The following is a 25,222-nucleotide window of genomic DNA, read 5'->3' on the forward strand; positions in this document are numbered from 1 at the left end:
GGATAAAGTGAAAAGGGCTTTATGAAACTTATTTATTGCAGAGAATATCACCCAATTCACAATCTTGGACGAATTTGATCATCACGACTTACGCACTTCCTCTAGCTGCCGCCCTCAGGCATCGAGAGAGCGAGTACCTTATTACTTACTACATCAAATCGAACCCCGAGAACTGGAATCGACCCACACTGGGTTTAAACCGCGCGCTGCAACCCACCTCTATCATTCCGTCGTCATACGACTTTGATCTTGGAAACTCAAGCTCTCGCACCTCGGGACAGACAAACATCATCTCTACAAACATCTCTCCCTTCGCCTCGCGACCTGTTCTCACCTCTAAAACCAGCCTGCTCTCGTCACCAATCGTATCGCAACCATGAAGATTCTCACAAAGGAAGAAGAGGAGGCGCATTACTCGGCCGTCCTCAAGGGTGGCTTCATCGGAGGCAGTCTTGGTCTCACAGTCGGTCTTGGAGGTGTTTTCCTTGCCTCAAGGCGATACCCTGCTTTCCGCGGCCTCACTCTTCCCTTCAGGACCTTCCTCGTCACATCTGCCGGTACTTTCGGTGCCATCATCAACGCCGATCGCTGGTCCATGGATTTCCAGAAGAAGCAGAACCCCATGAACTTTTACGAGGACCAGACCCAGCGCGCGCAGCAAATTGTTCGCGAGAACCAGACCGCAATGGAGCGGTTTATGGAGTACGGAAAGGAGAACCGCTACTCCATCGTCTTCGTTTCATGGCTGGCTTCCATGGGTGTTGCATTTGCCATGGTCAGCCGCTCGCCCATGAACACAGCCAACAAGGTCGTCCAGGCTCGTGTGTACGCACAGGGCCTTACTCTCGCGGTTCTCATCATCTCTGCAATCTTTGAGGTGAATGACGCCAAGAAGGGTGAGGGCCGCTGGCAGACCGTCATGGTTGTCGACCCCAACGACCCCGAACACAAGCGTCTTATCGAGAAAAAGATTCACAAGGAGGAGTATGAGGGCCAGGACCTCTGGAAGGGTAAGTTTCACATGCGATTCTCCGAGAAGGCACATGAGGCTAATTTGTGGAATAGATATGGTTGCTGCTGAAGAGCGACGATTGGCTGAAAAGAAGCAAGCTCAAGGGAGCAAGGCCTGAATAAGCCTCTGCCTCTGAAGCGATAATCCTACCTTATTCAAAATCATTCCGCATCACACAACCATCCTGAGCCGTTTATCTTCTAATATTGCGTTGAACCGAATCGATTGAGCTTATCTGGCGAATGGGGGAAAATTGTACACATGGTGGCAAGAGAAGGAGTTTTACGAAGTGTCGAGCCAAGGAGCAAATGGAGACCATTGTTATATGATAGTCTATAGAGCAAAAAATGTTCATTTGTGTTTTTCTACCCGAGCTCTCATCCATTCGGTCGGAGACGTGATGACCTGAATAGTGTTCCGGGGCAGGCTTTGGTTGGAACTTGAATTGCTTTCATTGTATCATAGTTAGCCATACCTACAACATATCACCTACACAACGTGTAATACCAAGTCTGGAAAATCAGAAAAGATGACCCAGCATCTGAAATTCCTCTATACTATGTAAACAAAAGATCTACACCGTCGACTCCCTGCTAGCCCCCTCGTCAAGGATCCAGTTACCGTCCCATAACAACAAATCAATTAGTAAAACACACTGTAATATATCCAGACAGAGCTGCAACATCTTACGATTACACCTCGATGGTGAAGTGACTGATCTGCGAGTAATACGCATGGACAGCCAGCTCTAGCAGCATAACATCGCCAAACACCTCGCTTCCATCGAATCCTCCAATAATGATGAGCCGGCTGTCATACAACACCGTCCCGTGATAGCCACGGCCCGAAGGCGCTTTTCCATAGACCTTGCGCCTATCCCATGTCATCGTAACCAGGTTCAGGAGCAAGACGTCGTTGGAATACTCGCTTCCGTCGTGTCCGCCGATAACGAAGAGATATGAGCCGACTATTGTGGCCGTATGTGACAGGCGACGAAAGGCAACGGGTATGGCCACTGCTTTCCACACTTGCGCGTCAACATCGTATACCCATACGTCGTCAAAGCATTCACCGCCATCTGAGCCACCAAAAATGATGAGTTTGCTGCCCACCATATTGGCAGTGTGATAGCCCCTTGCTTTGGGTCTGTAATCTTTGGTCCCAGGACTCGCCTTGTCGGAACTTGAGACCAATCGCCATGACATCTTGTTAACATCGGCAACGTCTAATCGCCAGATATCATTCAAGGCCCGGACGCCATCACCGCCACCAAAAACGTATAGACCGTTCTTGTACAGACAAGCAGTATGCGCTCTTCGCTTCGAGGGCATCTTATCTCCTATGATCTTTGGCTTCGTCCACCGGAAGTTTGTTGTATCCAAAACATAAACATCGTTGTAGTACTCTGGACCGTCGCCTCCACCAAACACGATAAGCTTCTTGCCAACAGCAGTGCACGTCATGGCCCTCAGAGGAACAGGTATATCCCCAACGACATAAGGTATAGTCCAATGAAAGGAATCCGCATCCAGCACATAAAGATCGTTGAAGCACGTTCTTGAGTCGCAGCCGCCAAAGACATATACGTTTGAACCAATGATAGTTGTTGTATGTGCTCGCAACGAGGTGTGAGAAGCGCCTGACACGGGTGCCCTGGACCAGTACATACCCGATGCGGGAGCCACGTCGACTTTGGGAGATGTTTTTGGGTCCGGAAGTAAGGGGTACGGCGTGTATTCCTCGTAGAATGTGCGGGATCTATGCGATCCATATCGTGCGGCTGCTTGTGCGGTTGTCCGACTGGTTATGGCGGATGTCGACCGTGAAGCGGTAGGCCGCCGCGTACGTCTGTCTCCTTCGCTTGACGCATCCCCGGCGTTGTTTGATAAAGCAGGCGGTGGTTTGTAGGTCGCTGTTTTCGAGGTCGTGGAGGCTCCCTGCGAGGCGGGCTGTGATGGAGGTTGGGATGCGGTTTGTGATGCGGATTGGGAGCGTTGTCGGATGGAAAGATCCGAGGGTTTCCGGCGATTCGCTTGTATGCTTTTGCTGGCGAGATGACCTGGTGTATGACTCCTTGGCAAGGGCATCTGATCGCTTGACTCGTCATCGTCGTCGGAATCGTCGTCGACAAAGCTCTGCCCTCGCATTGGGGCTGCTGGAGCTGGTGATCTCTGCTGTGGTTGAGCACCTCTTGTCTTGAGAAGTGACTTATCGGGAGACCTCCGCGGATCCGCCATGACTTCGTAGGCTCTTCCTCATTGCCCGTAGACGAGATCTTGAGCTTGTGACTTGGACCGGGCGAGGTGGGGGAAGAGATGAGCTGGAGTGGGAGGGCAAAGACCACTTTATACGTGTACAAGTGGACAGAGACAATGAAAGAAAAAGCAATCAATTAGGAACAGCCCCCATTTGGTGATGCGCCAAAACAGTAAAGCGAGGAGAGGGCAGACGAGCTGTAGACGGTGACAATGACAGCAAAGGAATGATCCATATGCCAAAGCCCAAGTACTAAGGTAGGATCATTCATGCAACGTTAGAGCTGCCCAGGGTCGGCTTTGGCAGTTGGTCTTCCTGTCGAGTCCAAGCACCCGAGTACCTCTTAGCGATTGTAGCCCTGAATCTAGAGCGCTCTTAGTGAGACCTGGCCCCTATGGCTAGTTGTGGGGGGCGTCAGGGATAGTGGAGGTGTCGCGAGCGTGGAGCAGGTACCCGATTTGTCTGCGTGCTCTCTGACCTCATAGCCCAGAACGGAAAGGGACCCCCGATAGTTGTTAGTGCATCTAGGGTGACATCTAACATCTCTTTTAGACGACCCAATCGAGGAATTTTTCTATGTTCGGATACACTCAAAGTGATTGATCTCATTTTGACGATTGATCTTTACCCGTAGCAGGCAGCTACAAACATTTTCAAATTCGCATGTTATTCACTACTACCTGGTGGTAGTTTGAACGGTAAGGCAACACCACAAATACATGCAGGAGGAGAATCTTTTCTCGTACAACCTCACATGCTTCCTTCCTTCCTTCTTTCCATCTTCACCTCAACTCATCTCTTACATCCGCTCGCTCTCTTCATAAAGCATACACTCATTTTTATAGTTGTGCCATTCGCTCCGATATTTTATCTTTCATTACTCTTCCTTGAGTAGTAAGCGTCTCTCAGAAAATATCACTCCACCAAAAGCATCAGCATCATGAGTGAGCAACCAGACGCTCTGATGGGTGACGTCTCCCCAGGCCATGAGCATGCCGAGCTCGTAGCTGATGCAAGCAACATCGAAACTTCCACCGATGATGGAGAGCGGGCTTCGAAGCGAGTTAAGATGAACGACTCGATCCCCACTGAGTCTGTGCCCGGAGAAGGTCTGCATGATGCGCCTGCAAGCAAGGAGAACGGAAACGTGACAAATGGTGACAAGGAGAATGTGACTGAGGAGCCAAACCCAGACTCCAAGCCGGAACATGTTGACGGGCGTACCAAGGGAATTGCTCCCATTAAGAAAGAGTGAGTTTATTCAAGCCGTGATGTACACAAGAGAGGCTGACACTTCCTGAATAGGTATCTTGTCGACTTGTCAACATTCAAGGATACATCTACTGATGTTGTGAATGACGACGATGCAGCCGAGGCGCGCGGTACTGCCGACAATGAGGGCCAAGATGACAACCGAAAGGCGGGCAAGGGAAAGAAGGACAAGAAGGACAAGAAGAAAAAGGGCCAAAACACAGAACGTGACTTTGGCAAGTTCGACGACGCTTTTCGCCTCTGCAACAGTCGAGCATTCTACCCCGAGTTTTCCCCCAGGGAATGTAGGTTTGGTGATCGCTGCAACCTTTCCCACGATCTTCGCAAGTATCTTGATGAGGGACGCCGAGGCGACGTTGAGACCTTTGAGGGCAAATGTCCTGTGTTCGAGGCCCACGGCCATTGCTCTGCAGGCTGGAAGTGCCGCTTTGTCAAAAGCCACATGAAGGAGATCGAGCACGAGGATGGAAGAAAGGAGTTGGTGCTTATCAGCACTTCTGCTAATGATGGCGAGAATGGCGAGCCTGCAGATGAGGGATCGGAGGAGAAGCGACCCGCCATCTACAACGTCGTCGGCATTGACAAGAAGATCGCCCTCAACCGCAAGCGGACCGATTTCACACAGTCTGAACAGTACATCGGTTGGCTTAATAAAGAAGCCAAACTGAGCGAGGAGTTCATGAACCGTCGTAAGAACCAGTCCGACGAGGGAATCGAGGATCTTCGTGCCCGCTATGTCGATCCTCCTTTCAAGCCTTCTGAAAAGCGTCGCCTTTACTTCGGTGCCGAGACACCCACCCTGGCACCTCTCACTACACAAGGAAATCTTCCTTTCCGTCGACTTTGTGTCGAGCTTGGCGCTCAGCTTACCTACTCTGAAATGGCTCTAAGTATGCCCCTGATCCAAGGAACAAAGGCGGACTGGACGCTCCTCAAGGCCCACGAGTCTGAGATTACCCCTCCCAAGTTCAACCCTGGCTCTGTTCCCATCTTTGACGACTATAACCACTCCAAGGACATCAAGTTTGGTGCTCAGATTTCTGGAAACAATCACTGGGTTGTCACGAAGGCTGCTGATGTTCTAAACCGCTTCTGCCCCCACCTTCGTCTCATCGACCTCAACTGCGGGTGTCCCATTGACATGGTTTTCAAGTCTGGTGGTGGGTCAGCACTTCTTGAGAACTCTGGCAAACTTGAGCGCATGATTCGAGGCATGAACGCTGTGTCGGGAGAGGTTCCTATCACTGCCAAGATCCGCACTGGCATTCGAAACTCTCGCCCTACAGCTACCCAGCTCATTGGTAAGCTGGCGTTTGGTGCACGAGAACACAGGGAACGCCTTGGTGCTCCTGGATGTGCTGCCCTCACTCTTCACGGTCGCAGCCGCGAACAGCGCTACACCAAGAAGGCCGACTGGGGCTACATCAGCGAGTGTGCTGCTCTCATCAAGACTTACAACAAGGAGAAGGATTCTCTGACTGATACCATTGCTGAGCCGGACGCCAGCAGCCTCCCGAACGCCAAGGATGGCCGTATGTACTTCCTCGGCAATGGTGACTGTTACTCTCATGTCGAGTACTACGAACATATCGAGAAGGCTCGTGTTGATACCGTCATGATTGGTCGCGGTGCTCTCATCAAGCCCTGGCTGTTTGAAGAGATTGAGAAGGGCCAGTATCTCGACAAGTCATCCAGTGAGCGTCTCCGCTATATTGAGAAATTCGTGCGCTACGGTCTCGACGCCTGGGGTTCTGATGAGCTTGGCATCGGCTTCACTCGCCGCTTCCTCCTCGAGTGGCTTAGCTTTGCCCACCGTTACGTTCCTATTGGCTTGCTTGAGCGTCTCCCTCCTGACCTCAACGACCGCCCTCCCGCGTATGAGGGCCGAGACGAGATGGAGACCCTCATGGCGTCGAGCAACTTCAGGGACTGGATCAAGATCAGGTAAGTCGCGGGTTATCACCGTCTTAGGTAGACAAGAGTGCTAACGATATGTGTTTACAGTGAGATGTTCCTCGGTCCTGTCCACCCAACATTCAAGTTCCAACCCAAGCACAAGTCCAATTCGTACGAGGCTGAGGGTTAATGGAGAAAGAAAAACAGCGACCGGCGTACAAAAATGTAAAATAAAAAGTTGAAGGTGATTTGGAGTTTATTTTGGTTGACATCTTTGTCATATGGCGGAGGTGGTCTGGACACGGGATGACATGGCCATGTCTATGTATTCGAATGTCCGGATTCCATTTACGGAGGGCTTATTAGTGGACAAGGAGTTGTAACTCCGAGATCTGTTCACACAAATGGGTGTGACTAGTGTCAACATAGACACTACGCATGTAAATACCAAGCTAACAGCAGTGAAGAGATTCTCACACATACTACCAGGTGACTTCCAACTACCGTGCTGCTTCATTTGAAACTACTCAAAGCTCTTATCTAAGTCTTTGACTTCGTTGACACGCTGATTATGCATGGGCGCGTCCGTGTAGGAGGCATAATCGATGTAATGATATATCATCGTTCTCGGTTAGGTACTGGAGTGACTGGGGCTATACAGCCAGGCCCAGCTGAACATTCAAAGGTCGACACTTGAAGCCTCAAACTCCGAGCTCTTCTTTACATACTCGACGTTCTTTCTAATCCAGCGTGATCTTTGGCCTTCTGCCGAAGGATGCATAAAGGTCACAACATCTCTTCTTGGGTCACATGCAAGCATCTGGTTTAGATTTACACATCACCTTGCACATTAGAGACCATATCCATGTAGTTCATGTCCAATATGACGAAACGCTGATCAAGCGCTATAATGACTTGAGAGTGAATATATATAATGTATATCTTTTCGGGATTGTACTCCCTGCTATCGCAAGACATGATGAACCCAAACGCTAGGAATTATGCGTAAGAAAACCCAACCACAACTCCGTGATGACTTTTGTAATCCAATCACCAAATGCACCCCGACCTACTCAAGACAGAATCGTACAGACTTTCGTCCTCACATGTTATTATCGACGTTTCCAATGCGTTGCAAGCAAATTCTATGAGTAAAAGTGGCTCCTCTGCATGCCGTCGGCTGAAGCATACTCCTTGCCGTCCTCGGGGCGCATAATCGAACTTGTCAGGGAGTTTGCGCGGCTGTTCTCGCTAGGGGCGGCCTTGAGTTTCTTAGGCTCTTGCGTAGGACGCTTGATGACCTCGAGATAGGTAGAGGGTAGATAACCTTGACGGCCATCGCGAGCGCGGCATTGCCACCACTCGCTGGGGTTGCCGGATGGGTCATTCTTGTTGAGAACAGCGACAAGGTCGCCCTTGCGAGCCTCGAGCTCCATGCCAGTGTTGGGTTGAGGGAGGAAGTCGAAAGTAAGTCTGCAGAACTCGAGCTTGGAGGGGTCGACGGGCTGCTGTGATTCGATAGCCTGGGCTTGGAGACGCTTCTGCTCCTGCTCTTGTGAGGCAGCAAGCGATCTAATCATCTTGGACATGAGATAAGGAATACCAAACGCGGCCAGGACAAAGAAAATGAGAGGCTTCCTGCTGGCCTTGGCAGGAAGAGGGTTGCCATCAGGACCAATGCTGCGGCCTTCGAAGCGAGCAAAGGCTGCCGGTGTGAGAGCGGTCGCATCGACAGGCGGCGGTCGACCGGTGATCTTGGCAATCAAAGTTCTGATCCATCGCATCAATGTGAAGATGCCCAATACTGAGCCCAAGGTATCTCTCAAGTTACCGAATTGTTCAGCAACAGAGACCATGGCTAGTAGATATTAGTAAACAGACATGTGGACCAACGGGTGGACAATGACTTACCAAAAAAGCTAGAGTGAGTGGCCATGTAAGTGCTTTCGAGCATCTGCGCAAAACCACCAAAAGCTGTGACAATACCCTCGAGCATCTGGAAAGTAGCTTGTGTGCTGTTGTTGAACGAGTTTGTCAAACTGTTTTGGTCGCCAGGCATTCCCCCCATACCACCACCGTACATGCCACCACCCATGCCGCCGTACATGCCTCCTCCATAACCACCATATCCTCCTCCGTACATGCTGCCGTAGCCACCACTCATGCCTCCCATGCCACCCATTCCAAATCGCGAGTAGGGGCTAGAATAGGGTGACGAGTAGGCGCCGCCCATGGTGCCACCCATGGAGCCATATGGTGAGGAATTCATCCGGCTGTAGTTGGCAGCGTTCTGATTGACGGTAGATGTAAGAGATGCAGGACGGTTGGGGACTGGAGGGGCGTCGGGTGAATCGATGGTCGATGCGACTGAGGGAGAGATGGAAGGGACTGTGTCAACTAGTAAGCAACCGAGCGTTTAGAGGCGATGGATCAGGCTCAGGCGATTGACACAAAACGTGATAGAGAAGAAATGGAGAATGAAGGAAGATGGAATTGATGATCGCGACTTACTAGCAGCAGTCGCAGCCGCGCCAGGTTGCTCCCAGGGCTTAGGCGGAGAAGCCATTGGATAGTGATGTGATGATGGGGATGTTGTCGTAGGGAGGAGATTAAGGCCGGGGCCGGACAATGAATTACCGGGCAGCGGTACCGTAATGCCAGGAGTCCTGTCTTCTAATCTGTTGAGCCTCTTTGAGGAGTCGACTCGGCCTGGCTGTATGGCACTCCTCGTGACGTTGGGTGGTGGACCTCGGGAAGTGTACCGGACGCAAGATCGGGGACTGACTCCGTGATTATATGCAACCCCCAGTTAGCGTTCACACGGCGCGCGGGGGCAACGGAGTTGCCTCGGAATACGGGAAAAAGTGCCGCCGTGAGCGTAGATGAATGATAAAAGGTCGAGTCGTCGCAGTGTTGAGAAGGATTGTGATGGCGACAGGCGTGGGCACGGAAAGATGAGATGCAAGAGCAAGGAGAGAGATGTCGCTAGTTAGAGAAAAGCCGAGAAAGATTGAGTTGATTAGAGACAAAAATAGTGGACCCTGGACCTGTGAACTGGAGTGGAGGTAGGCGCGTCCAAGTTTAAGCAAGAAATCCGGGGGCGACACGAGATGGGGACGGAAAAGCAGGAGCCAGACCTCGGCAGGTTAGAGTCTGGGCCCCGCCTGCCGCCTTCCTACCTAGGTACTCGTTATTTTTACCGTTTGAGGAAGTAAGAGTGCAGAGTGCTTGCCGCAAGTTGGGGATTCATGATTGTTTAAAGTTTGAGATTATTTGTCTTCTCTTAGGCCAGCATGTCGTGCATGATAATATCAGTATTTCAACCATGCTAATGGTTAATTGCAGCCACTTTCCCTCACTTCATCAGAAGCCGTTTGGCTTTGTCCGTTAGGTTAGCCGGTTGAAAACTTTCCATGTGACGCTGAGGCTTTCCCGTTTCGCCACGCCTTCGGTTTCCCCATTGAGTGATGGGTGATCTTGTCAATTTTGCGTCAATACAATGTATCTTTCCATGCACCTCGTCATGATTTAAAGATAGGGAGGTTGTGTATGAAAACTATGGTTCAGTCTATACTTTGGCAACTACTTAGTCTAGATAGAACCCATGTAATAAAAAGATTCTTGGCAGGGTCGTCGACTTATACGACCCTGCACAGTCGCTGTGGTATTTGAGTATCACATTACTGCCATTGCGTTCATGGGAGGGTTGATTATCATAAGAGACAAGGCTAGCTATATACTAACGGAACAATTGAGAAGTAAAGATGATAGCTCCATAGCTAATTATCGTCTGATGTCTATAAACACAACAACATGATATCGTGACAGGAAAACGATCATCAAGTCCAGGTCTTATGCCTAACCCGTTTATCAAGAGACGAAACCTTGCGTGGTCCCCAGACTCGATATGGCCCTCAAAATCTACAACAACCGTGAATATCGAGCCTGGCTCAGCCACTGTAGATGATCACCTTTCCCCTATAAAGGATCACATGTCAAGAATATAGTCTCTTCGACGACAGTATCAAAATCTGAGTATGCGCCACTATACGACACAAACTCTGGGGCGCCTCAGGGTGCTCACCTGTTATTCATTACCATGACCATCCCGTTGTAGGCACGTACTATGATCTCCGCCCTCAGGTCAACTGGACGAGCAGTGGTAGTTAGGCCATCATATGGACTTTCAGGTGGCCCGGACTAGATGCAGTTGAACAGAAGTGCGACTGAGGCATAAATACACTGTCTATGGCTACACGAACAGCTCTTCTCTGGGTATACTGATCCTCATGCTTAGAACCACCTTAAAGAAACCGCCTCCCACTCAACTGGCTCTCTTCTCATATTGGACACGGGAACATGTAGTGTCCTACCGCAAAAAAAAAGGAAACACTCATCATCTGAAGACTCATCATCCCCTACATCAACACCACAAACCCTCCTACACGAAGCTTGTCAAGCCCGAAAGACCGGTATTGGTCTTCGCGGATCTCGCTTACCCAGGCTCGTTCTGGGACGAGTGACGAGGGCGTTGAGCAGTTGGTTCAGCACAAAGGTTAAGAGCCATGATTAAAATAAGATTGGCCAAGGCAAATGCAGACGCAGCTAAGACTTTTATCAAATTTTATTGTCTACACTATATAGATAGTCAGGCGTATGCGTACCGTGCATGTGCATATGCATGGCTGTATAGCTCGTCTACCTCATACCTGACGAAGATCCTATCCTGTAGGTTGACCCAGACAACTTCCTAGTTGTTGTGATACGCTGTAAATCAGTCCATCTTAATCAGACTCGTCAAACGCCTTTCCATGCTTGCTAAATCACGGACTTCCATGACCGTAGACCGAGTCACTCCGTTTCCGAATGAACACTGCATAAACAAAGAAACAAAACACCCTTTTCAACGCACACTAATACTCTTTCTTGCAAAAGGGTCCGATCAATTCTTGGGCTCCACAAGGGTTGGTGCAATTCTCCTCTTTTTAGGCTCCTTGACGTCCTCTTTCTCGCTCTCGCTCGCTTCACGCTTGCTGCCCACAACTGTAGCATTGGCACTTCGGGGTGTTTCAGGAGGCGTAGTCAATGGCACACCTGTCACTTTGCCGGAGTTTGTCGCAGCAATGCCTGGAACGTTACCAGAAATAAGAGTTGGGTTCGTAACCACTCCAGCAGCAGGCACAGTGCTGGCCTGCGTAGTGATGGTGGCAATCGATGATGCCGAATTCGATCGCGCAGGAGACGACGGGCGCTGAGAAGCAACCGAAGCCGATTGAGGAGGGGAGGGCGCCGTGAATGAGCTGGCCGAGTTGCGATGTTGGTGATGTGAGCCATTGGGAAATGGTGAAGGTGGTGCAAACACATTTGTTGGCGTAGGCAGAGGGGTACTCTGGTTGGATGAGGCAGCTGTTTGGGGCTTAGGAGGACCAACTTCGCCCTTGTAGATGTCGCCCAGTTCCCCAGCTGCGAATGATAGAGCAGAACAGAACCCGTCAGACGAGGAGATCATTAGGGTCAGGCCATCGCTTGACCTAGTTGATTTGTTAATAGGCTTCTAATCATATGAGTGACTGTTCAACTTACCACGCTAAGTCAGTAAATGTAGCGCAATGCAAGTTGCTAACAACGCAGATAGGAGTCTTTTGTTGAGTATCGTAAAGTAGAACCGAATCTTGTGTAGCCACTGCATAGACCATACGATAAGGAAGCGAAAAGGCAGGCTTGGGACCCGGTGTGGTTGAAGCTGCATCTGCACCCGATGGTTTGGTTTCAGATGTGTTCGCCGGTGGAGGGGGTGGTTCCATAATCGAAGGAGCCGGCGATGGCTTAGAAAGAGGCTCTGGAAGAGCTGGGATGGGCTCTTCCGAGGAAGATGTGTCAATGGTAATATTCCGTGTCACTGGAGGAGACTGGCGCAGCGTGTAGAATATAGGCGAGCACTTAACCACCACGGATGGCTTCTTGTGGCCAGGTAGGTGAGCGATCGGGGGCTTGTTGATACCACCACGCGTGTAGATATAGACCGTGTTGATCACCTCGTAGGTGGGCTTCGCATCTCTCTCAGCCTGGTGTTGGTTTTGGTATTGTCCGGATGGGGTCAGCAGCAAGCTACCGTCCGGTGTGAAAGTAAGTCGTCGAAAGAAGGATGTCAGGGTCTCGTTGGCGTAGAGGCTGGCATTCTTCATCCCCATACCACTGCTCATAGCCGAGGAAGGTTTTGGAGAAGGATCCATGGGCATGACTGCAGGGAGCGGCATAGACGGCGCCGGCGATACAGATCGTCGAGAGGAAAACGATGACCGGCGACTATGGCTGACGACACTTGGGGGGTTCATGGGAAGCGCAAACGAGGTGGGCGTGCCCGGCGCAGAAGGCACAGGCGACCCGATAGAAGGCGGGGGGTCGAGGACGGAGAGCGAAGAGCGATGGCCAAAGTCGGGAGGAGCGGGACTGCTGGAGGAGATTCGTCGGGGAGGAAGATCGGTTTTGATATGGCTAGCAAGTTTAGGAGGCTTGTCATCTACGTTGAGAGTATATTGGCCATCCTTGGTCTTGAGAGAGTAGATGTGAACGGATCGATCGGATGACTGAGTCGCAATGTATTCATTAAGGGGATCCCAGGTAACGCCCTGGACATAATGACTGTGCTCGGCGATCTGGCGCACTAGGGAACCTATTCGTTGTGTTAGAGATTGCCGGGTATCGAATCGATTGTAATCGTCTGCTGACCTGTCTGAGCATTGTAGATTCGCGCAATGTTATCCATGCTACCGATCATGAAGTGTACACCATCAGGAGACCAAGCTAGATCATAGATCTCTGCGCCACTAGATCGACACATATGCTTCGCTCGCCATGACTCTTTGTCTTCTGGAGCATCGGAACCGAAGGCTGTTTGGGGTGTTTCGCTTGGTACCCAGAGAATTACATTGCCATCATCGCCTGCAGAGGCTAGAAGCTCGCCTGGAAAGAAGAATGTCAGCAACGAGCGGAAGGAAAAGAGACTGTTAGTATAAACCAACCCTTGGGTGCCCAACGAACAACGTTGACGGCCTGGTTGTGTTTGGAAAGAGTTGAAAGGTACTCGACCTTGCGGTCCTCGCCATCAACTTGGACCTTCCATATTCTGATGTGGTTGTCACCACCCGCTGTAGCTAAACGACCCTTTCCTGTGGGTTCGAAGTGAGCTGAATATACGGGGGCATTTTGGTCGTGCCAATTGATGATGAGAGGAGCGGCTTTCATCGCGACGGTTCGTTTAGTTGATCAGGATACGATGGAAGCTGCATAGGTAGGGAGAGGCCTAGTGAGGCTGTGGGAGAAGAGACAAGAAGAGCTCAATTACTCCCACAATGTTAAAGTATGAAGGTGAAGACGCGGAGTTGGAAGTTGAGAGAAAAAAAAGAAAGTCAAGGACGAAAGTGGACTGTTTTTTTTTTTCTCTTTGGTAACTGGTATTGTCGATGGTATCGGCAGTGATGGATGAGAATCGGTAGCCCGGTAGTAGACTAATGGGTTCTGTAGTAGTAGAGTAACAACGGGTCAGGCAAGTTTGTTGGTGGAGAGCTCCAGGCTGGAGCTGGTGTGGACCTTTTTTGAAGCCTTTGATTAGTAGTAGGCGAACTAAGGCGGATGCCAAGCTGTTTAGGTGCTGTACGAGCTAAGGGGGAGAAAGACAAAGTGAGATAGTAAAGTCGATGGCCGAGTTGAGTATTGGCTTTCGATTGATTGATTGCTTGCTTGCTGAGAATAAGAAAGGGGAGATGCAAAAGAAGCGAAAGTGAAGAAGGGGTGCAAGAAAAGAGGAGTCAACGGCACGATTGAGGTTTATTCCGACAACCTAATATCTTGGTGCTTTTAGGATTCTTACTCTGACACTTGCTGTAACCAATTCAAATCTCGGACACTCTCCCGTCATAGGAACAAGGCACGAGGCACGAGGCACAGAGCGTTTGGCCCATGCAGGGCGCTGTAGTGGAAGTTTTTACTTCAAATTTAGTTGCATTTGCCTAGTAAAGTTGCGGCGGATGCGCGGGCGATCACATACATGGGCTGGCTAACGAGGGGGGACCTTGATCCAATAGAGAGCAGCGTGAAAGATGCATGTCACGAGGGGGAAAAGCAGGGCAATGCAATGCATTGTCAGGTACTCTAGCAGCCAGGCAAGTCGGGTCAGATTTAACGATGGGTCTCAGTGGACACACTGCCTACAGTCTCCGTACTTGGATCCAATCCAAACACAGTTGTGCCGCAGCCAAGCGCTGCACCAACGAGTTGTTAAACCTTGCCGAGTACAGCATCACGATCCAGTGCCTCGCAAGGTATTTAAATATCTACTCAAACCTAACACGTAGTTCCGCCTCTTCTGCCAGGAATCTATCTGTCAACGGTTCCATTATCAGGCGCTGACACAGGCTGGGGCATCCATCATACCTACGGCAGGTAGTACCAAACCTGAAGAGGCGAGAGGCAACTCATGGGGGCCAAAGCTCACCAGCCCTGAAAGGAGGTGAGTATCACAACACAAGACAAGGACTAGAAATACATTTACGAAACAAAAAAATGATTTATCAAAAGGACTCAAACTTTAATGCCCCCTTGCTCTTTATGCTGCCGCTGTTAGACCTACACTTTCATTGTCTTTTAATTCCGTCGTATGGAAGCTTCCGTAGGTATATATGGGAACATCCGATAATAAAAGTACGGAAACCAGCCGCTGGAAACACTGGGGACAAGACAAGACATATAAAACAAGTGTTTCGATTCCGGTTGGCTGCCCTTTGTGACCATGATCCATGTTTCTTTTCTCTTACAGCACTGTGCCTTGTGGCGTTTGCTTTGAACCATGACACCCTTTTCAAAGACACTTCGCTTCCCGAATACGTACTAACTAAAGTTCATCAAGTAAACAAAAGACTTGCTGTATATTAGCTCCGATCAGCAGGTTCTCGTATTACATTCGAGCCAACTGATGTCAGTCAAAATGAACGTGCTAACCAAGTGGGGGAATTCGTACGCCAGGAGAAACCAAAGACATGACCATCCATTATAGCCAGCTGAGAATGTTGGATGTTACATACATGTTGGACTTGAATAGAAGAGCCAATCGGGTTATACAACTTGATCATCTGCGAGTTGTCAATGGCCTGAATTCCAATCACTATGGAGACCACAATGGGTCCTGCTATCCTGCTGTCAGAATCCTCTGACAACGATTGACTTGTCTTGTACCAACAGTAAAAACACAACAGGGATAATAGCCAGGTCCACTCGTGTAAATTATTCTTTATACATGATACATACTTGTTCTCAGCTCGCAACTTTGAATTGTGACTCAGTGTTGCTTGGTCACTCTCGTCATTGTGAACTGTAATCTCGTTACCGTTGCTTTAAACCCCTGCTTATGATAGGTGCAATGAGGCATTCTGCATCTCTTGGGCAGCTGTTCCCTGGTCAACCGCCTCTCCTTGGTTCGTTGAGGCAAGCAGTGGACTTATCATCCATGACTCTTTGATCAACACATGTAGCAATGCGTAGCGTCGAACACCCTGATTGTGAGAATTTCCCGTAGTAGTGTCGGATCTGATTCGATTAGCCGGCACGCAGCTAACAAGCTATGGGAACAAGAATAACAATGTTGAAGATGGAGCCCATCCCATCGGGCTAATGTCGTATTGGCCAGTCGTGGAATCTCAGCAGCCACTGCGCAGGAACGGAAGAGGAGTCTACCCAAGCGAGTCCGATGCCAGATAGGGGGACGGCTGCGATAATGATGGATCGGATGCCACTCGAAGGGTTCTCGGTGGTTTCAAGATCGCCTACTGTTATGAGCCTCACAGTTGGATCAGTAACATTGAAGGGTTCCATGTTAAAATGTACCGAACTATAGCTTCCGCATTTCCGGGCACTGGAATTCTTCCTGTCTCGACATCAGTAACCATAAGAATGCTAAGCGCAGAGCTGACGGATCATTACGAAGGGTTTACCGCTTGGACTTCGGACGAAGATGGCATCATGATCAAAACTGAAGTTTTAACATGTAAGTTGAAGAAAGCCATCAATACTAATGCTGCTCAATGTTCGCTGGAAAGACTGGTAGCGTCAATGGATGTTGAGTTCCGTGACTAACAAACCTCGCTGGTGGTATTGTTTAAGAGGCAGAAGCCTCTTGGAGTCCCTGTTGAACCTCTTCCCTTCTGTGCAAGCCTCTTATCGAAGGTCCCAGAGGGAATTATGGCACTTTCTTATCGGTCTCGTATTAACAGCCACCAGGGAGATTATATAGAGTTGGCGGGGTGCGTATCGACCATCACGACATGGGAAACAGTTCAAAATACGGTGGATTCCAGTATAACACAGTCCAAATTCCCCTGGAGGAAAGTCTCAGTCTCGGCTTTGGGGGTATACTCAAGAAATTCTTTATTTTAAACGGGAGCCCCAATTGCTATTTTCTCAGAACGATAATCGAAGTCCCTGGCCTTGTTGGCCTAGATAGATACTATGTCGGTCTTATCCATGGACAGGTATACTCAGTCAGAAGGGTTACTGATAGCTCAAACTGAATTAGATAAAAAGGATACAGAGAACTCAGCTTATCAATAAATATAATGAGAAGCCCTGTCTCAAATCACCATCATCTGCAGCAAGAGCATAGCTGATGAGTTGATGCCTATTCAAAGAGAGTGAACATTCGAGAGAACTATAGAAACAGCAGGTCAGAAACTGACTTGTATATCCCTTTTCCTGTGATGCCAAGACTCTACTTTTTTCTCATTCTAACTTCGGAGGAAATGGTTCGTTATCACAAGGCGATATTGTAAAGCGCTAGCCGTGGTAATATGGCCTTGCAGTGTCAAGACGTAAGAGGAAGTCAACCAAACTGTTCAGAGTGTATTTGTGTTGATTCATGCGATCGAAACTGAGCACTGTCAAATCAGCTTGCTCATAGACTTATGGCCGCCTGTGTTCGAGACGTTCAGGTAGTTGCATGCATATACTCAGCGATGTGGATGCCTTTGGTCAAGCTGCCGACATTTTAAAAACCCTCTTCAGTTTCAACACGATCTATAGTTTGGCACTCTGCGGTCTTATCCACTGCGCTCATTTCAGAGTCTGGGTAAACGCATTTGACCTTGTGTTGCACACAAAAACTACCTGTTGGACGAACGTTGTCACACTCTGTCTTGTGCACACGGCAGAATTGATACGCCGTCACATCACACTCCTTATAGGTGAATTTTGCCGTACTCGAGTGCCTCTCTAGTTTTTCTGAGCCTTTTGATGGAGTGCCATCTCGATCCTGGTTTTCTTAGATACCGGATCTCACTAGAGAGTGCGTAGGAAAAAGTCGATGTGATTGCCGCATTGCCCGTTGATTGAAGGCAGAAGTGGGCAGGAACTGAAATCAGAGGGATGAAGGAGAAACCATGCGAACGAATCAATTTTATCGCAGCAACAATCTCATCTACGAAGGTATTTGTTTAGTTTTACAAAGTGCATTGCAGTTTGGCCACCAACTTTCTGAAAGATACCTTGGTAACGTCCATCATACTGAGAGTCCCAACAGTCTCTAAGCAAGCTGTTTGTATTGGGAAAACAAAAACATTCAAACCATAACTCACTAAAATGAGGAGATTGTTCTTGTACTTGCCTTAGATGCACATTATATTGATCAAGTACTCGGCTTTGAGCATGTTCCTGTCAATGGGCTGTGTAAGATTATAGTGCCCCCCATTTTGGATAGGTATGTGAAACTGAGTGCATATCAGCTATCGAGTTATGCCTTGACCGCTTTTGAAAAACTAATAGTATGTACGACTTGCATAGTAATTGAGATGATACAGTGATGCAGCTGGCCCAACTTGGTGCAAGTACTATCTAGAAATAGCGGTTTACCCGGTACCGATTATCCATCTAAAGCCTCTCTGGCAGCCATCACTGTGGGATTCGACGATAGCGATGAACAAGTCGAAATTCCTTCTTGGATGGCTCAGTTTTATTTATCGTTGTCATTATTCTGGGAAAATACTGTCAATCAATGGCCGAGGGCAAAGCTGTGAGTTAACATATCGAATAGCATGTACAGCACCAACTACACGCTCAGTAACAATCGGTACAGAACAAGCCTCGAAATATCTGACTGTCTATAAGTTTTGGTCATGAATCATTGATACCTTTGACAAATTGTCCTGATTTGTACTGTCCACAAACCTCAGATAACGCATGTCTTGAAGTGACACGATTGTGCTGTCTCATGCAGTCTATTGAGGTTAACTGGTGAGTCATGCCGCTGTAAAGGCGTTAAAGGCATGGTTTCTTGGAGGGTTGGACAAGAGAATATGACCCGGGTTGAGTTGTCGATCAGGTTGATGCTAAGGTAGGCATGCATTTGGGAGGGTGGCCGTTCTTGATGTACAAGATAATAAGTCTTGTCCGATTTGCTCACTATTTGTTGAGGAACCAGTTGACTGACTTCCCATAGTTGGATATCCTATTTGTCTCCCCACGATACAGATGTCGACCATAGTAGTTATGCTGTGCGAACATAGTCTGGGCTATCGAATACTTAGCTTCATTCCAAGGCAGACATGTCCACTCCAGGATTATGCGGCGGGTTTCAAGCCGTGCTTATCAAGCTCAGTGGAGTGATGTAGGATGTAGTCAGATTGTTGGAGGTCCTTCCTCAAACGGCTGGCCGGGTCCACCTTCCAATGCCCGGTTAAGTGACGCACGGGCCAAATATCCCGGGGACGGTTCAGTTCCACTGCACTGGCACCGAGTGGGGGTTACCTAGCCTCGCCTCGCCTGACCGGACTTTTTGCATCCTACAACTATTACCATACGTCTGTCTATTCATCTTCTTTGCAGAGAAACTCTCAAACTTCATAGAGACCCCTTCATCATATCCAGACTAGTACCAGGCAGACACATACAAAAGAACATGGTGCCTGGACGAAAATACGCGCTTCCCAAGGCCTCAATTTTACTGCCTGTCTCTGTCACTCAAGATGGCTGCTGATGGATAATACAGTATGCACAGTAGTCTCCGCCAGCAGCGTAGGACCGGATGGTCGCTTTCTCAATTGGTCAGCCCGAAAAGACCCTGCATTGTCACTCATCATGGTGGCTGACGAGCGGTCTGAATGCCGGCCTCACTTTGCTCTTGTTAACTAACACAAGGGACACAATCAAGAGGTTCGTCAAAAGACATTGCCCAATAATCCCGGTGCCGAGTTGTTCATAATGCTGTACACGGAGGTACACTTGTTACTTGGCCATGATTATTTCTACAATACGCTTGCATAGATGCACTGCACATCATACCTTGCAGCAGAATCCCACCATACTCTTTGTGGATCATTGATGCCTCGCCGCGAGGAGTCACAGGCAGAGGAACTTTTCAAATTCACTAACCACCTTAGTAGCTTCCCAACCCCATGATGATACACTCCTTGAAGTGATATCTCAAGCAAACCAACCCTTATCCCTACGGCACCCCTCAATCCACCCATGCGCGACCCCGTTCGAGCGGCTGTTTAAAGTACCAAGACTTTAGTCTTGACCCAAAATTCACACTTTGGATTATCTAACCTTGTCTTTCTGACGTCTTGCCTCGTTGACTCAATCCACCCAAGCACGGAATACGGCAATATACTATGGGTCCCGTCTTTTTTTCATAGATCCTAGGAACAGTATCGGCCAGCTTATTTATTACATGTACGAAATATGACTGATTTGAGAAGATTTAATAAAGACCGTTGAATCCTTGCCACTTTCTCCTGCATCTTACTCTCCCCTCACTTCGTTTCTATATCGGTCTGGCGACTGCTTCTGGTGTTCATTTATAAGGTCTCAACAGCTTGCCAAGGATAACTACTATAATAAGAACGGACAACGACAAACATCGCCATCTGGCGTTTCGCGCCACTGTTCCTCAGAGTGCTTCGCTTGCGATATTGCACATCCATCATCATGGTTGTCGATAACCTTGATGTTGTTCTGACCGGCGCCGGTCTTGGTCTCGTAGCATTGGCCACTGCACCCGCTCTAGTCGCAGTCACCAACCAACTGCGTAAGCGAACCCCCAAGGATAACTTCTATGAAGATGTCGATGGAAAAAGTACGCCAGAAAGTATTGCCGCCTTTTCAAACCGGCTGCCCAAGATCTTCATCCTGGTTTCATCCGCTACAGGCCTGGGAACGTCCATCGCTGTATCAGTGTTGTCATCGCTTCATGGCTCTTCAAATGAATTGTTGCTCAAGAACTGGCTTCTTACTGGCGCATGGGTGAGTAATTCGAGTCTGCGGTAATTTTTTAGTGAGACTAACCCTTCTAAACAGATTCTGGCTGTTCTTCATGCCATATCGTTGAGTGCTCATCATTCATCTGTAAAGGTCCACGACCTCGGACTCTGGCTCCTGTTGTCTTCGGTTACCGTTGCCACTATTACTGTGGTTCAATTGACCAAGGAAGCTCAGCATGCTTCAGATGAGACCATCGCTACTTTGGTCCTTCGTGCCGTGAGCGCTGGAACTGCCATCTTTCTCGGTTTCTTCAGTGTATTGCTCCCGCGTCGACCTGACGTTTTTGTTGAAGATCGCAAAGTTGACGGCCAATGGACCGTATCTGCCTTCAACCGCTATACTTGGTCATGGATTGGTCCTCTTCTTCGTTTTGCGACCCAGAAGAATGACCTCGACGCAAGTGATGTCCCTGAGCCCGACAGGACTCTTCGAGCTGCAGGCCTAAAAGAAGACTGGTTTGCGTCAAAACCTCAAAACAGTCTCTTTCGCTCGGTGCTTTGGGCCTACAAAGGCCCGTTTTTCTTCCAGTTTTCTATCACTATTTCCCGGAACCTCCTAGCTCTTCTGCCTTTCTGGGCCATGTTGAGAGTCATCAATATTCTTGAACAACGAGATGTAGGACTGGCTGGATCATCGAACCTGGAACTCTGGGTACTAGTATTTGCCATGGCTGGTTTCAACCTTCTGGATGCTTGGGTTGAGGGATGGGCATTCTGGTACTCGTTTGCATGTATCGCCCTGCCTATTCGGTCCCAGCTTTCGACGCTCATCTTTGAAAAATCACTTCGACGCAAGAACGTAAAGTCGGCAGAAAAGTCAAAGGAGTCAGACACATCGCAGGAAGCGCCCGATAAGAAAAGCGAGGGCGAATCCGATGATGGCTCTAGTGTGCTCAAGTCCCGACAAGCCATCGTCAACCTTGTCGGCGTGGATGCTTTGCGAATCTCAAACTTCACGGGATACCAATTTCTAATTATCAACAGCATCTTCAAACTCTTCTTCTTCTCTTTCTTCCTGGTCCGTCTGATTGGATGGATCCCCTTTACAGCTGGGTTTTTCGCCTGGGGTCTCACACTTCCTGCCAACACCTACTTTTCTAAAGAACTGCTGGGAAGGTCAGACAAGCTGATGAAGCTTCGTGATGAAAAGCTTGCCGTGGTGAACGAAGCTTTGCTCGGTATGAGGCAAATTAAATTCGCCGCTCTTGAGAGCCGCTGGGAGAAGCGCATCCTGACTATGAGAGAGAGGGAGCTCAAGACCCTCTGGGGGCTCTTTATTGTTGATACTGGTCTTTTTGGATGCTGGGTCATCAGCCCCATTCTCCTTGCCGCGACATCTCTTGCCGTCTACGCCATCATCAACGGTCAACTTCAGCCATCGATCGCTTTTGTTAGTATTGGAATCTTCAAGGCCCTAGAGGTCTCCCTGGGTGTACTTCCGGAGCTTATCACAATGGGAGTGGACACTTATGTTTCTCTCAATCGAATTCAGACATACCTCAACGGTCCTGAGATGAAGCACACGTTATCGGAAGGAACAGAGGTGGCATTTGAAAATGCGAGCATCGCTTGGCCTGAGGACGATGACAAGTCCGATGAGGATAGATTCATCCTTAGAGACTTGAACTTCAGCTTTCCGGCTGGCGAGCTATCCGTTATATCTGGAAAGACTGGTACGGGTAAAAGCTTGCTTCTTTCTGCTATTCTTGGCGAGACAGATATTTTGGAAGGATCTGTTTGTGTGCCAAAAACCGTCTCTCCTGACGAGCGACATGATGCACAAGCTCATCTTGGCGACTGGATCCTTCCTGGGTCTGTCGCTTATGTTGGACAGACCCCTTGGCTTGAAAGTGCATCGCTTCGCGATAATATCTTGTTCGGCTTGCCCTTTGTTAAGGAACGTTACAACAATACCGTCGAGGTTTGTGCTTTGAAGAAGGACCTACAGATACTTCCAGATGGCGACAAGACTGAGCTCGGTGCCAATGGTATCAATCTCAGTGGTGGACAAAAGTGGCGAGTCACCTTGGCTCGAGCCATCTATTCTCGTGCTGAAATCTTGGTCATGGATGACGTCTTTAGTGCTGTCGATGCACACGTTGGTCGACATATTTTCGAGAAGTGTGTCACAGGCGATATTTGCAAGGGAAGAACGAGAATTCTAGTCACCCATCACGTTGGCCTGGTCCAGTCGAAAGCCAAGTACATTGTTGAGCTCGGTGAAGGTGTGGCTCTGCACTCCGGTTTGGTGGCCGACTTTATTCGCGATGGGACATTGGATGAGATCAGGCATCATGAGGAAGCCGCACAGAAGTCCTCAGAAGACGAAACGGACTCTTCTACTGCTGTCAACTCTGAGGATGTCTCTGTCACCGACCCCACTGAAACAAGCGAAAACATGCCACTGCAAAAGGTGCCTTCGAAAACCGCCAAACAATTTATTCAGGAAGAAGCACGAGAGAAGGGTATGGTGAAGAAGCATGTCTATCTTACTTATCTAAAAGACAGCGGTGGCGCGCTTATGTGGAGTGTATGTGCGGTTGTCTTCCTTGGCTTTCAGGTTGGAATTCTTGGTACGTCTCAAAGTCTCAAAGTCTCTAAGTATGAGGTGTCTTGCTAACAACGTCAGCTCGGGCCTGGTGGCTCCGAATCTGGACTGGTGATGTCGACGAGAGTGTTTCTGCCGGCAGCCTCCAGCAGCAACACGGTCATGCCTCCGTTTTTTCACTTCAGCATTTCCCATACAGCTCTACACCCGAGCTCAGAATCACCACATCTCACTACGATCTAAAGTATTATCTGTGGGTCTACATCGCAATCTCATCAGTTACAGCAATCATTGGAACTTTCCGATTCTTCTGGGCGTATTACCTTGCAATCAAAGCGAGTCGTTCGCTCTTCGAGAAGATGCTGTTTACCGTCCTACACACTCCACTGAGATGGCTCGATACCGTTCCTGTTGGCAGAATCCTAAACCGATTCTCGTCAGATTTCAACATCATCGACAATCGTATCACTTTGGACTGGACCCAATTCATCGCCAATCTTTTGTCTCTGATCGGTGTATGTGTCGCCGCTTTCTTTGCCTCTGGTATCGTCATTCCCTTGGCTATAGCCTTGCTGGGACTTGGTATCCTTCTGGGAAATAGGTTCCTTTACGGTGCACGACCATTGAAGCGACTTGAGAGTAATTGCAAGTCCCCAGTCTTTGAGCTCTTCAACGGAGCACTTGCGGGCGTGTCCACCATCCGAGGATACAAAAAGACTCAGGTCTACATTGACAGGATGTATCAGAAACTTGATACATGGGCAATCATCACATCTTACATGTGGCTCGTCAATCGCTGGATGGGCCTACGCATGGGCCTCATCGGTACTCTGTTCTCAACAATTGTTGGCATCATTGTTATTGTGAGTCCCAGTATGGATGCCGCACTTGCTGGATTCACCCTATCGTTTGCAATGGACTTTGCCGAGAGTATCCTCTGGACAATCCGAAACTATGCTACTATGGAACTGAATATGAATGCAACTGAGCGAGTTGTCGAGTATACGGAACTTGAGATGGAGTCACTCGAGGGAGAGAAGCCATCTGCTGCGTGGCCTACTTCGGGAGCTATGAAGATCGACAACTTGGAGGTCTCATATGCACCTGATCTGCCACCCGTTCTCAGGGGAATTTCTTTCGACGTCAAGAACAATGAAAGAGTCGGTGTTGTAGGACGTACTGGCGCCGGAAAGTCATCCCTGACCCTTGCCTTGTTCCGGTTCTTAGAGGCTCGTTCCGGCAGCATTACTATTGACGGTCTGGATATCTCCAAGGTTGATTTGCACAGCTTGAGATCTCGTCTCGCCATCATTCCTCAGGTATTTTCCATCACCACCTATTATACAACACAAAACTAACCCATTCATAGGACCCCGTGCTTTTCTCAGGCACTATCAGATCAAACCTCGATCCTTTCGAGGACAACACAGATGACGAGCTCCGTGAATCTCTGACTCGTGTCCACCTTGTGGATTCTCAGCCCGCTACTCCTGCAAATGAACCATCGTCAGCAGCAACATCAACACTCGCTGTCAAGAACACAAACGTTTTCCGAGATCTCTCAAGCCCCATCTCCGAATCTGGCGGTAACCTCTCGCAAGGTCAGCGTCAACTTCTATGTTTGGCTCGTGCCATTGTAGCTCGACCCAAGATTATGGTCCTGGACGAGGCCACCTCAGCTGTCGACATGACTACCGATGCACTCATTCAACGCAGCATTCGAGAAGAGTTCACCGACAGCACATTGATCGTTATTGCACACCGTCTGAGTACCATCGCTGATTTCGACCGTATTCTTGTCCTTTCCGACGGTCAAGTCGCCGAGTTTGGAACACCAAGGGAGCTTTGGGAACAAGAGGGCGTGTTCCGCGATATGTGCGATAGCAGTGGAGAGAAGGAAAAGCTAAAGCAGACAATATTTGGTTAAGGTGAAAA

General features: G+C 49.0%; 6 protein-coding genes across 6 annotated transcripts; 3 read left to right on the forward strand and 3 right to left on the reverse strand.

Moving 5' to 3' along the window:
- Positions 1–376: 376 nt before the first annotated feature.
- On the forward strand, positions 377–1,130 carry FPSE_00635 (uncharacterized protein; the record flags this gene model as incomplete). Its single annotated transcript, XM_009253755.1, has 2 exons — positions 377–1,010; positions 1,066–1,130. 2 exons carry the CDS (start codon positions 377–379, stop codon positions 1,128–1,130), a joined length of 699 nt encoding a protein of 232 aa, XP_009252030.1.
- A 574-nt stretch (positions 1,131–1,704) lies between these two features.
- On the reverse strand, positions 1,705–3,249 carry FPSE_00636 (uncharacterized protein; the record flags this gene model as incomplete). The annotated part of the gene is made up of 1 exon (XM_009253756.1): positions 1,705–3,249. One exon carries the CDS (start codon positions 3,247–3,249, stop codon positions 1,705–1,707), a length of 1,545 nt encoding a protein of 514 aa, XP_009252031.1.
- Positions 3,250–4,208: 959 nt separating this feature from the next.
- Positions 4,209–6,626, forward strand: FPSE_00637 (uncharacterized protein; the record flags this gene model as incomplete). The annotated part of the gene is made up of 3 exons (XM_009253757.1): positions 4,209–4,519; positions 4,574–6,484; positions 6,545–6,626. 3 exons carry the CDS (start codon positions 4,209–4,211, stop codon positions 6,624–6,626), a joined length of 2,304 nt encoding a protein of 767 aa, XP_009252032.1.
- A 955-nt stretch (positions 6,627–7,581) lies between these two features.
- Positions 7,582–9,002, reverse strand: FPSE_00638 (uncharacterized protein; the record flags this gene model as incomplete). Its single annotated transcript, XM_009253758.1, has 3 exons — positions 7,582–8,294; positions 8,348–8,824; positions 8,948–9,002. The coding sequence occupies 3 exons, from the start codon at positions 9,000–9,002 to the stop codon at positions 7,582–7,584; spliced, it is 1,245 nt and encodes a 414-aa protein (XP_009252033.1).
- Positions 9,003–11,378: 2,376 nt separating this feature from the next.
- FPSE_00639 (uncharacterized protein) lies at positions 11,379–13,681 on the reverse strand (the record flags this gene model as incomplete). Its single annotated transcript, XM_009253759.1, has 4 exons — positions 11,379–11,967; positions 12,020–13,109; positions 13,166–13,399; positions 13,459–13,681. The coding sequence occupies 4 exons, from the start codon at positions 13,679–13,681 to the stop codon at positions 11,379–11,381; spliced, it is 2,136 nt and encodes a 711-aa protein (XP_009252034.1).
- A 6,726-nt stretch (positions 13,682–20,407) lies between these two features.
- FPSE_00640 (uncharacterized protein) lies at positions 20,408–25,214 on the forward strand (the record flags this gene model as incomplete). The annotated part of the gene is made up of 4 exons (XM_009253760.1): positions 20,408–20,722; positions 20,777–23,312; positions 23,369–24,606; positions 24,657–25,214. 4 exons carry the CDS (start codon positions 20,408–20,410, stop codon positions 25,212–25,214), a joined length of 4,647 nt encoding a protein of 1,548 aa, XP_009252035.1.
- Between the last annotated feature and the right edge of the window lie 8 nt (positions 25,215–25,222).

The sequence above is a fragment of the Fusarium pseudograminearum genome, chromosome 1 (assembly GCF_000303195.2).
Source record: "Fusarium pseudograminearum CS3096 chromosome 1, whole genome shotgun sequence".
Lineage (NCBI taxonomy): Eukaryota > Fungi > Ascomycota > Sordariomycetes > Hypocreales > Nectriaceae > Fusarium > Fusarium pseudograminearum.